The 13,049-nt window shown below is 38.5% G+C and overlaps 1 protein-coding gene across 1 annotated transcript; it reads right to left on the bottom strand.

The window, feature by feature from the left end:
- Window positions 1-5,774: 5,774 nt before the first annotated feature.
- On the bottom strand, window positions 5,775-8,751 carry gsc (goosecoid). The gene is made up of 3 exons (XM_053435016.1): window positions 8,281-8,751; window positions 7,299-7,558; window positions 5,775-6,245 (listed from the first exon to the last, which is right to left on the bottom strand). Exons 1-3 carry the CDS (start codon window positions 8,594-8,596, stop codon window positions 6,096-6,098), a joined length of 726 nt encoding a protein of 241 aa, XP_053290991.1. The 5' UTR covers window positions 8,597-8,751; the 3' UTR covers window positions 5,775-6,095.
- Window positions 8,752-13,049: the final 4,298 nt, after the last annotated feature.

The following is a 13,049-nucleotide window of genomic DNA, read 5'->3' as shown; positions in this document are numbered from 1 at the left end:
ACCTTATCACCTTGAGCAAGATATCAGAGGGAAATGGCTGACATGTGAATGTTGTCAATGGGTATTATGCTGCTTGCAATGATGGCACTTTGGCAAAAGTTAAAGCAGACATGGTGTTTGCAGTGATGGAATATCAAAATAAAATAAGCGTCAATGCTCTGCAACCTGACCTTAATATTACACAGAAATTACAGGAAAGCAGCAAGTAATGATGGTAAATACCAGTATGCATAAACAAATATGCACGTAATAAATAGTGTAAGTTATTTTGGTGTAGGTAATTTTGTCAGTATTGTGTTCTGACTTTACAGTGCCTTGACATTTTATAGCAGTTACAGCTCATCTCACGGTTGTCACAGCCTTTGCCATCACATCCTCCACTTTGGAAATTGGTTTACACTTGCAGCCATTGGCTTTGACCTGCATCATAGCTCTTCAGATTTAAGGCTCCTCTGTGGTTTAAAGCCAGCTGGGTGAGGATTCCAGGGCCCCGGGTAATTGAAGTCGGCTGCTGACGGGTGTGCTATGATTTTTTGTGGTGACAAGGGGTGTAATTACATGGCTGGTCAGAACGAACATAGCAGTAGTTTAAAGTTCTTATGGGCACTACCTGGACTAATAAAAAGATCCTAACACTTCCATATTTCAATATGTGAGGTCAGGATAGTCTGACTTGAATTTATAAAATATAGTTTAAAAACTTAATACAAAAAAAAATAATAACTCTGACCCTGGTGGTCAAACAGTAAACAGCAGTTTGCAATATATGGAAGGAAACACTCATGGTAAGTTAATCAATAAATTGCAATATTATAGAGAAACCCAGTTCCCACAATAAGCAAGTGCATGGTACATCTGGAGAAAACAAACTTATTGGGGAGAAAGCTCGTCGGTTGTGGGCATATGCCTCAACAGGATGGGCTGAGAAGAGATAGTGGGGCGAGAGGACGGAGAGGGGGAAGGGGAAGAGAGAGAGCAGAGACAGTGACACCAGGAACTGTCATATTTCCGTGCTGTCAAACTAGTTGTTGAATGAATTCATGGATGAATGAAAATAATAATAGTTTTATTTGATGTGATGATGTTAATGATGGCACTAAAAACATAGGCTACCTCCAGAATGAGCAGAAAGAGAGGGAGAGGGGAGAGATAGACAGAGAGAGAGAGAGAAATAAAAGTCTAACTTGCGACAACAAACACAATTTTAATTTATATACTTAATTAAGCATTAGTGTGTTGGGGCTGTCTTATTATTTCAATGTTTAATTCGTTAAAGGTAGTTGGTGAAATATACTTGGTTAAAGAGCCTCAATTTTAAGTTGTTTCCAAGATTATTATGGTCACCTTCAGATGATCCTCAATCATATGTTAATACATCCATCACAAACAGAGGCTTTAGACGTATTTCTGTTCCTGTTTAAACAATAGAAGGATTAAGATATACATATTTTATATTTAGCTTTGGGGAATTATCATGAAATCGTTATTCAGTGTTGTAAAATTTATATGAAATGTTTTAGATATAGTTTGTGTAAAATTTGTCAAATGGTCACATAGATCAAAACACTGGTCCAACAAATCCCTGGAAGCCCGAAGTTAGTGAGGCTGTTAACAACCAGCTCTATGTACTGCAGCAATATGTTTAGAGTTTAAATGGCTCTGCACCCTATGTTTGTACATGCATCAGTGTATTCATGCAGCCCTAATCTGGCCTCAAGACTCAGGCTCTCTGGAAAGATCCAGAGGCCAAAAAAGATAGGCATGGAAAAAAACATTTCAGCTCAGTGAAATATGATAATAATATAGGAGAGAGTTTACATTTTGTAAAAAATATGCATTATTTGTCTTAGCTTTAATTTATGACTGGCTGAGCCGGCAGTGATGATGGAGGCCTTTCTCTCAAATGTTTCTGGATGTGGACCACAGAGCAGCCAACACCCCTGTCTATCTTTAGAGCAGGGAATCCACCCAAGAGCTGTCAGTCCAGCCGTCAAATCCATGACTGCTAAAACCCTTCAGACCCCCAAACAATAACAGCATCATTCAGAGACATCTACTTGCCGACCACACAAACAAACCGCATCCCTTATACTATTTATTTATTTATGTGGTAGAAAGGAGTAAATAAATCAGGCCTTTAAATCCTCATTTGTAGCCTACACAAGAGCAATTTGCCATTTTACAGAAAGAAGGGGAAAAAATAAAACGTTTTTTTAAGAATGCTTAGAAAAGGAACAAGAATGAATCTACTTTTAAAGTTAACTCAATACATAATTTTTCATGGACTCCACCTATGATTTTACAAGAACTGGGAACTGCATTTAAAGGTCAAAGAAATACTAGCTTAAAAAATTACTTGTATTAAATTTATGAAAAATAAAATTACTACTGCTTGAAAAAAAGGATTAACGACGCAGGCTGTGCACTTTTTGAATCTCACTTGTGCTGTGCAGCACTTAATGAATCACTGCTGTATATACAAGGAATTAATAGCGATGGTGTGTTGTCATGGATTGTGTTGATTCCAAATCTCAGACACCTGATCTGGCCTCAGCTTAATCTGTTTTGCAAAAGTCACATTAGAGGCATGCTGGAAAACTTCACTTGATCCAACTGCAACACCAGGAAAACAAGTGGGGATAATTTCTCCATTGATTATACACTGAGATTCATTAGCATGGAGATAGTTTAAAATACTGAGTTAGAGGCCAATGTGAATGTAGAGAAGAATGTCTGATGCATCTCACTACCTAAAACACGTTGTGCTAATTTTGAGATAAGATTCGTTGATTTCATCAACTATGTGCCCTTGTAATTAAGTTTGTAAATAACTATCTATTTCTGAAATACAACTGTAGAATGATGTTTTCTCCTATCCAGGATTTAAATTACTGAGCAGGTCAGTGGATCCAAGGTGTATGCATCCTATATCTTGTGTTGTTTTATTTAAGCTATAAACACTGGTTTAAGTTAAGAACAGATTGTGGTTTTGGTGAAATATTGCATGTGTCATGCTTTTAAGTCAGTGACTTCAATCTTCAGTGAAGAAAGTGTTTGAGTCACCAAACATATAGGAGGATTATTGCAGGAGGCAGGAATTGATATTGCAGGCAGATAGCTTCATTAACAATTTTGCTATAAAACTGAAACTACACAGAGAATAAATACGAATAAAAGTTTTTAAAAAATTAACAATTGCGGTTACAAATTAAAGGAAGGTCAAATTTATGAGTGTGACGAAAGTACTTACAAAAATATACAAACTCTAGGTAAATGGTAATCGATAATTAGAAGGCAGGGACCATCTTAAGACTCCTAACATTGTGTTTTAATGTTAAAATGAAAAATACAGTATTAAAATAAAATTATGTAGCAGGTTTTACAAAAAAAACATAATGAATCATAATAAAAGAAACATGTTTGTAACCTATTAAAATAGAAAAGGTTAACTCTTAAAAGATTTAAAAGACTAAAAAGGGAACTATAACTCATATATACATTTCTGAGACTAAAACACATTTGCTTTAAGGGTAATAATAATTTAATGACTACAGATAACATTATTCACATGACTGCAAGTCTTTTTGCCCTGTTCTCTTTTAATGTATACAAGATTATTTGTGTGTTTCAATGGGTTTGCTGTATCCCCTCTGATTATTGGGTGTGTTGTAGAGTGTTATAGAGTTATAGAAAGCGAAGAATAAGTGAAGTCATTTCAAGGGGACATATTATGCCCATTTTACCACAGTTGATATGGTTCCTTGGGGTCTTAATGAAATGTTTGTAACATATTTTGGTCAAAATACCACAAGGATCATTTAAAACAGCACCCTTTTTACCCTGTCTAAAACAGCCCTCCTCAGATTGACCTGTTTTGAGTGCCCCGCCCCCCTCAGCCCCGGTGAGCCTGGCTGCAAGAGCCCCAGCTCCCCAGCCCGCAGCCCCGCATTGGGAGCAGTGGGAGCTTGAGCTGGCGCAGCAGCAGCATCCTTCCACACTGTTGAGTCAACGTTTAGAGGTGTCCCGGGGGTCCCTTGTTTATGCGGCCACTTATATGTCTGATGGGTAGCAACAGCGGGCTAACGCTAGCCAGGGAGCCGGGCTCCCCGGGAGCCCCTAGCGAGCTAACCAGGCCGGTGGAGCCCGGCTAGCGTTAGCTCGCTCGTCCAAGGCCATGTAGCAAGACTCCCTACATGGGCATGGTGTGACTATGACGTTTATTTCGGTCGTAATCCCATTCGACGCACTCTAGCGTATCATTTCTGACATAGAGGAACCACAACAGATACCAAAATTAACGTGTAGAAGCACTACAAAAGTGGAATTTTCATTATATGTCCCCGTTAAGTTGCATATCTGAACCACATCAAAAACAAATGCATTGGATGAAGTGTTCCAGCTTCTGCTCACACTCCCTCATAATCATCTGTAATTCACGTTACAGCTGAATTTTTTTAACAGAAGTTGTCAAATTGTGTAAACCGTAAGTCTGTCACAAATCCTCTTTACCAAAATGATGAGTTTTTTTATTTAATTATATGATATTTATAATTATATTATATTTTTAATATTTTAATACATTGCTGATAATTCTTGCTAAACCCAATATCTATGTAATTTGTTGGAATTTTGGTTTGACTTTCTGCTTGAAAGTCTACGTAGGTTTTCTTCAGGTAGTACGGCTTCTTCCCGCATCCAAAAATATGCAGATAAGGATTGATCAAATCTAAATTGAAGTGTGAATGCTTGTTTATCTCTATAAGTTGGCCCTGCTATATGCTGGCAACGTGTTCTGGATGTACCTGCGTCTCACCCTTTGTCAGCTTGAATTCTGATTCCAATCAGCTTTGTTTTCTGAAGTGCTTGATAATGTACTGCATTCAGTTAAAACCCTATAGGCTACTTGAACGTGTGCCTGCTGTTTGACATGCCTGACACTGCTGTATAATATAAATACTGTTTGGCACTCCACATTATCGTGGGGCTGACCTATGCAATTATATTGAGCTCTGCAATAGTCCATAAAGTGTTTATTTGTGTGCTATGTTGTGCCTTTTTATAGCCAACATTAATGACTTGATCCTCAAAATACAACATTTATGTTTCTAAAAGCGATTGTCTCTTCTGGGGAATAGAAAGCAGAACTCAATTAAATGAAAAATATAAAATGTATATATTATTTGATTGTTTGATTTTACAGGCTAAAGGGGGCAGACCTTTAAAAAAAGAATACCTGATCACTGGTTTTCACATTGTTTAAAGTGTCAAATTATTATTTGCCCCAAACTTGAATGTCGCATGGGCCACGGAAAAACACATTATATTTTGTTTGGAGGGGCTCAGATGCAGTCATAATAGAATATAAAACAATAGAGTAAATTGTCTCAAAAGAAGTCTCCATTTTGGGAGAATATGACTAACAATGTGATAGGAATTGATGCATAGCTGCAGCACTTATAGTTGCAGCCCTACTTTGCTGAATATGTAAATATGATTATGAAAGCTCACGATTTCCAGCACTAACGGGAGATCGTCCTATTTGTTTATTGGAGACAGGTTTTGTATATTTGATGACTCTGCAATTCAATTTTAAACCCATCAAAGAAACATATATGAAATAATAAAATCATACACAATGTTTATGACGTTTCAATTATACTTTACTGAAGACCATAGTCGTTGTCTTTTTAAGTAGGTTTTCCTATTTTTGCTAAATAAAATGACAAAAAACCTCCACACCTCTGTGGTGAGGCTGTTCTCAGCCTCTGGACATTTAACATACTGTGGAATATAATACTGTTAAAAATGAAATAAAATACCAGAAATACAATATTTAACATCCATAAAAACGTCACGTATAACATTGAGATATATCCAGGCAAGTCAATCCGCCAGCCGCCACATTCTTTGGCAGACATAACATCGCAACATACCTTAAATTAAATATAAATAGCGGATAAAGAATCCATAATATAATGTAGATATGTACAACTGTGCACGGTGGCAACACGTTTCATCACAGCACCTGCATGTTATTGAGTCCACATCAATTGTATGTACATACACTTTTCCCGTTAGGTTGCTTTATTATATTATCAGCTGTCCGAGTCCACATCACTTTTACTCTCCTCGGTTTTCTCAGCAGACGTTTTGGTCGATTTGTTCCATTTTTGAGAGTTCTCCGATTCCTCTGATGAAGACCTTTTCTGCCTCCTCCACTTAGCGCGTCTGTTTTTGAACCAAACCTACATGATAAGAAAGCAGAGTTACATTAATAAATATATAGTCGCTCCAGCCGTCCCAGACCATGACTTCGCACGCGTTTGTGTGATTCCTTAGGAGTAATCGAAGAAATAATAACAATGATTGAAGTCATTCATTAAAACGATCACTAGGCTTGTAACATATTTTCTTAATTCTTCATTAACAGTGCACATGTCATATCATGACCACGAATGCGTCATATTTTCATTTGCGACGTTCTAAATTATGTCGCAAATTATTTGTGGCGAAGTGCATATATTAAACTTTTGTATAAACAATTAAAGGCATTTCATTTCATATCGCTTGCGAAAACCGTCATCTGGACAATAAAGAGCCCACATAACTACTGTAATTCTAAAGGGAATGTTAAATATTTTGTTAAATCGTAAAAATTAAAATTATCTAGTGTTCAGTGGTTGTTTTGACAGACAGATTTTAAAGTGCAATCCCAACTTCGGTTTAATTAACTCAAAATGGTATGTTATAGGTACAGTTTAATTAATTTAAACTTTTCCACAAGGGTGCTACCTGGTGTTATAGCCTATTTATCAAAAATATTTTGAGTCCGTTGAGGTAAAAATTATTAAACTTCAGGACATTTATCTTTTTACAAATGAGACATGAGTAAATCCTTTAGTTTTTTCTTGTTGCTCTTCATAATTAAACGAACTAAGTAAGGTGATTACAAAAAATCTTTTCTGAAGTAACCTGGAATCTATGCCATAAAATAGATACACTAAATATTATGAATAACAACAATGACGGACAGAGGGAGTTTTATCTCTCCACGTTCGCCAAAGTGCTAGCTTTTTAAGGTCTCGTCTATACAAATAAAATTGAATTGAACCAAATGAGGCCTAGCTTTATAGTAATGGGTCTTAGTCCACTAACACAATTGAGAATCTTAATAATAAAAGCATTATTATTAATATTACTTCTACTCGTTTGAATCCATAACCAATCGGAATTAGCGTAGTGAACCATTTTAAACGGCAGTAGAAATAAACTGAGGGAAAAGTCAAAGCACATCTGACCTCAACCTTCTCCTCTCGGAGATGCACTTTGCGTGCCAGTTGCTCTCGGGTGCCGACGTCCGGATATTTGGTCTCTTGGAAGAGGCCCTCCAGAGCTTCCAGCTGCTCGTCAGTGAAGATGGTTCGGTGCCTCCTCTTCCTGCGGCAATGCAGCTGATTTAATAGCTGCAGCTCGGTTCGTGACAGGCTGCCCATGTTCATGTAGGACATCATCTGGTGAGGGACCGGAGAGATCAGCACAGAGCTTGTGCTGTCGTAGCCTGTGGGACGGAGGATGCAGAAAAATCATACATGGCAACAAGCTACTTTTGGTAATAGCACATATAGATAGTTATAATAATAACATTAATAACAATAATAATCTTAATTTAGCTTTATAGCGCTTTTCTTCTTGACGACCACTCAAAGGGCTTTACAATATAGTTTTGGCTCACTCATTTACACACACTCTCATACAGTTCATCTGTGGGCAGCCTGGTATCACTCATCAGTCACACATGCTGGGACCGCTGTCAGGGGCAATTTGGGGTTCAGTATCTTTGACGCGCGGAATGGGGGATCCTGTGATCAAACCACCGACCTTCTGGTTAATGGACGACCCCCTCTAGCTTTTCACCCGTAGCAGCTAGTTATAATGATAATAATACTGTTTATTATTAGCTTAAATAACAGTATAATCTAACTTTTTCTTTTTGTATAAACTCATAGTTCATGTTCAGTCCGTGCATTCAAATATAAGGATAAAGACGTCACGAGCATGACGTGCTTTAAGAAATAATATTTTCTTCTTCAGAACATTTGTGTTGGAGTTAGCACCAAAACATCAAACATAAACTTTATTTAGGTTACTTTCTGCAAAACTTCCACTTTTTATTCCTTTCAATATTAGTTTTAAAAAATACAAGAGAATGAGTGATGTAAAATTTGAAACGTCAAAATCTGAAACTATCCTTTTGGGAGAACAGGAGCTTAGCTGTCCTACCTGCTGGGATGCAAGGGCACTGCTGTGAGCTGAGGCCGGGCACAGAGCCGCAGCACGGCGGTCCTCCTCCAGCGCCCTGGACCTGCAGCTGTCCGTAGTAATAACCGTTATATCCTATCCTGGTCCCGTTCACAGACTGAATACTGGGGGGAGAAGGTCCACATGTGGTCGTGTACAGTCCGTTATAGTCGGTGTAGATAGAATCCGTCAGGCCGGCGGACAGCACCAGTGGGCCGCCCCTATGTAGCAGAAGCGGCTCCTTGCAGCTCGGTCGGCCGGACAAGATACTGTCTATGCTGAACATCCCGGCGGGCATTACTACAGCTTGGACACAGAAAAAGTCGGAAAGGTGAAAACTAATCTGTAAGTAAAATGCTTTCGATTTCCGTTCGGCGTGGACAAAAGTTTTCTAAATCTGCGTCATGACGACTCTGGAGACTTCATTTTTTGTATGTAGTTACGACTACGAGAGCTCGTCTCATGGATGCAGACTGGTGGTTTTAGTGGGGCCAGCAACTTTTATACCCTGATGACGTCACGTCGGAGCAGCGTTGCTCTAGGATCAGATGCTGAATGGCGACACATCTGTGTATTAACAATTAATTCAATTAAGATAATCCGAGTCAAAGTGTCTTCCTACAGACTAATCGGATTATTTCCCCGTCATTGAAGACAACATAATCTAACTGGCTACATCAATATCAGTATTTACAAAGACGGCAGGACTGGCCTTTTCCCAAAAATTCACTAGTTCATGATCTCCATAGTATATTGGACCAGGAAGACTACAGATTGTTTGTATTGCTGTCGCTTTGTTGGGAAGGGGACATTTTTAAAGGTTTAACAAAAACTATTTAATATTAACTAACAGCCCACAGGTAACTGTGCATTAAGTGCTAAATTAAGTAATTTCAAGACAAATGTGCTGCCAAATTTGAGTTGTCAGAAAGTTTCAGAACTATCCACAGGTTACCAAAAACTCAGTAAGCTACAATTTATTACATTTTCTACCTAATTTACTGACACAGGAAGAAGAACAGAAAATACGCATTGCAGTCTAAGGTGCTGATACATATGACATTTTTTTAGTATAACAGTCATTATTATTTGGCTAGTAGTACATTGAAATGGCTATTCATTAGAAATTGTATTGTATAAATAGTCCAGAGGCAGCCCACTGGTACAAGATAAAACAATCAAAATGACCCTTACCTTTAGATTTATACGGACAACATCCGTAATGGTGCACTTGAATTGTCATCAAGGCTTTTTAGGTCTCTCTCCTTCCGTAGATGACTCAATTAATGTTAACCATATTCTATGTCAGACAGGAGCCACGGAGCACTGGTTCATCTCATTATCAACCCTCCGCTTACTTCTCCGTGGGGAGCAGATCAGCGCGTTTCCTCCATGACAACAGCTCCCTCTCTGCGTGTCAGCAACGCCGAGCATTTCCCCCCTGCCTAGGATAAGATAACGACCCATTAAGGCCCCCCATTCAGACTGGAAAAAGAGAAGTTATTGCATATTTACACGGCTAATCAACATGGACACAGTGGTGGCGGGGGTACATGGGACGTGGATTCTCCATTCAGACCTTAATAGGTCTCACTGATTGCATTTAACTTTCAATGGGGTCTTAATACTCTCGCCAGGCTGATAGATAAGTTTATTTTGAAATGTGCGCTCAAGAAATGGGAAATGATTAGCGCGTTACGGACACAGCCAGTGTTATAGCTATGTCTGAATCCCACTGTCCTTTACCTAATGCGTTAAACTGATACAAATCACAATTTAAAGTTTCCACGTGTTGGTTTTCCCTAAACGAAAAATTCAGTGATTTTGCATGCTATTTAACATTTTAGATAAACATTTACCTATAAAGAATGGCTGTGAGTATTTTTTTTATTTCCCATAGGAAAGACAGAAAGAAAGACATGAAGAATTTTCAAATTTCTTTTATATGTTCTTATAATTTTACCCCTTCTCTCATCACCGGCTCAGCAACAAACTGGTAACCCTTTTTGAAAAAAATTACATGTAATTAGGGTAGACAATTGAAAAAACTTCCACTTGAACTTTAGCCTACAACAAACCAGGCCACATGTAGGTTATTTTCTATTCCTTAGGCATCCAACAGTATTTCCACTTTACACTGTTTTATAAGGAACATCATGTGTTATATGTCAGTCAAAAACTGCCTCATAAACCAAATGGATCCTTTCTGCCTTACTGTCACTGTCTTCTCTGTCACCAGAAGAAAACTGGAACTACTCAGTCAGGCTCCTTTCACCATGTTACGTCCTTGTCCCATGTCTCCATTATTTCCAGGGTCATCATCATCAGTCATACATCTCCACCATTGTCCATGGTGTTGGCGTAGCAACTTTGAGGCATACTGTAGTTTGTGCAAAACATTTTCCTTACTTTATAGTTGTTAAACAGTCCCGTTAATCCCTATGAGACAAATTACAATTTGATTGATTGATGTACTTCCTAAGAATGTTCCTAAAATGAATTGTAACCACATCAGCTCAAATAATATGGGCAATTCAAGGTAAAAAAAATACTTTGCTTTGCCTTAAGCAACATTCAACAGAGATAATACCTAATTAAATTGTATCTATGCCTGGTTCCCTCTTGAGTTTACTATTTAAATCCACTCCTGTCATAATCACGCATTTCCAGCAATACGAAAACATGTATTTTATGTTTACAGAAAAAAAAAAGAATATAATTTATATTCTAGTTCAGGTAATTTACAGGTGGATATCCTTTGGAACCAATTGTTTTTATTTGCGTTTAATTGCACACACGGATGCATTTTTCTATTTTGATAAAAAGCCTTTTTTCTGTAATACGTCCAGCCAAGTGGAGAGACAGAGAAAAGCAAAAGCCCAATGCTGTTATTATTTTTGATTTTTTTTTTTTTACTTCCAAGACCCAGTCAAAAGGGATTGCTATAAAATTAAATTAAATAAAAAGCTACGGAAGGCAGCACTTAAAGGTGAATAGAGGTGTCAGTCATGCAGCAGATGGAGACACAAAGCAACAAAAGCAGATGCATCTTTATATATCAGAACCCTGATCTGTAAAACCTGCTTAAATATAATAAATAAAACATCAAGACTTGGTTATGCATCATTTCAAGAGTGGATAAATACGTGGTTAGGGTTGTCCATGATTTTACACCTATATACCCTTTTTCCACTGCCTGCAGCAGAAGGTACATAATTTACATAACCACAACATAAACTACTGCTAATAGATATATTTTGGTTATGCTCATGTAAACGTTTTGAATATATTAGTTTTTTAATCCATCAGAGTCATGCATTTCGGAAATATAGGGGAAAGTGGGTTCAGATGTTATGCTCAATCCGCCAGTCAGTGACGGGTTATACAAGTGGTCATACTTTCGGATCTCTTCTGCCAAACGCTCTTCTATTTGGTCCATATTCGTTCTTCTAAATCTTCCGTTGTTTCTGCCGGTATTATCTGGCATGAAACCGGAAATGCGACTCTGGAAAGGATGTAATTAGCAGCCCAATCACATCCCTTGCGGGCTGCGTGAGGCTCGCAGAGCTTTGCCATATAGTTAGAAAAATTGGGCGACGCACGTAAGAAGGGATACATAAGCACGTGCGCTTGCGGGCCCGTGAAAACGTAGAAGCATACGACGGACTCAAGGCTGAATTATAGTCCTGCGACTGCAACCGCGGAAGGCCACGCAGCTGCATCGACGGACTCGTTTTGGTTTATACTTCTCTAACGTGCTGCGCGTGTTGCAACGCAATTCACCGCCAGAACCCTAGGCGGAGTAACGTTTTTTTTCAAAGACAAAACACACAAAGAAGAGACGTCTTCTTCTTCGTCGACTGTTTATTTACATCACCACTCCGGCTCCTCATAGCCTATTTCTGGCGGACAAATCGGCCAGTCAGTGACGGGTTATACAAGTGGTCATACTTTCGGATCTCTTCTGCCAAGTGCTCTTCTATTTGGTCCATATTCGTTCTTCTAAATCTTCCGTGATTTCCGCGTATTGTAGGGCATGAAACCGGAAACTAGACTCCGGACGGGATGTAGTAAGCAGACCAATCACAAGCCTTGCGGGCTGCGTGAGGCTCGCGTCGTTTTGTCGTATAGTTAGAAAAATTGGCCGACGCACGCAAGCCCGCAGAGGGCACGAAAGGGGCGTGTTGCGTGTCTTGCGTCCATGCGTGCGTGCAACCCGACTATAATTCGGCCTTTAGGTCTATCCCCTAAAAGCATGCTTAGGTAAACAGTAACATTAACGTTATGCGAGACTGTTTCAGTAACTTCTTGGCCAAAACTTTAATGTGAAACCAATACAGTGGAAACCTTTAAGAGTGATTACATCTCCTCCAGGTGAAGGAGGATACTTTTGTTTGTTATAAAGAGAGTAAAGCAACGAAAAAAAGTATTGTTGGATACCTGTACTTAATTCCAGGTACCGGTACTGGTTCAAATGTGTCACACATTCTCAACCTTAATCAAGGAGCACCATCAGGTTCTATGCATGTTGGTGTTGATCTGGAGTGCATATAATCAAACATCTGATTAGACATTGGTTATTAAATAATTTAATAATCTGCCTACATGCACTTCAACAAAGACGCTCTGCTACGACTTATCTGCAAAGCACTGCATTCGTTTTTATACTTTCACTCAACACTTACAGTTTGCTGAAATCCCAAAAATAATTTCCTCGTTAAATAATTTGAATACCTCTGTTTTTATGCATC

Source organism: Pleuronectes platessa, chromosome 11 (genome assembly GCF_947347685.1).
Source record: "Pleuronectes platessa chromosome 11, fPlePla1.1, whole genome shotgun sequence".
Classification (NCBI taxonomy): Eukaryota; Metazoa; Chordata; class Actinopteri; order Pleuronectiformes; family Pleuronectidae; genus Pleuronectes; species Pleuronectes platessa.
This window is presented reverse-complemented; position numbering and strand designations above follow the sequence as displayed.

Excerpts from the sequence above, each read along its gene's own strand:
- gsc (XM_053435016.1), bottom strand. The coding sequence starts at position 8,596 with ATGCCCGCCGGGATGTTCAGCATAGACAGTATCTTGTCCGGCCGACCG. Across the intron at positions 7,559-8,280 it reads GTGCCCTTGCATCCCAGCAG|GCTACGACAGCACAAGCTCT; the intron begins GTAGGACAGCTA and ends TCCGTCCCACAG. Across the intron at positions 6,246-7,298 it reads TCCGAGAGGAGAAGGTTGAG|GTTTGGTTCAAAAACAGACG; the intron begins GTCAGATGTGCT and ends CTTATCATGTAG.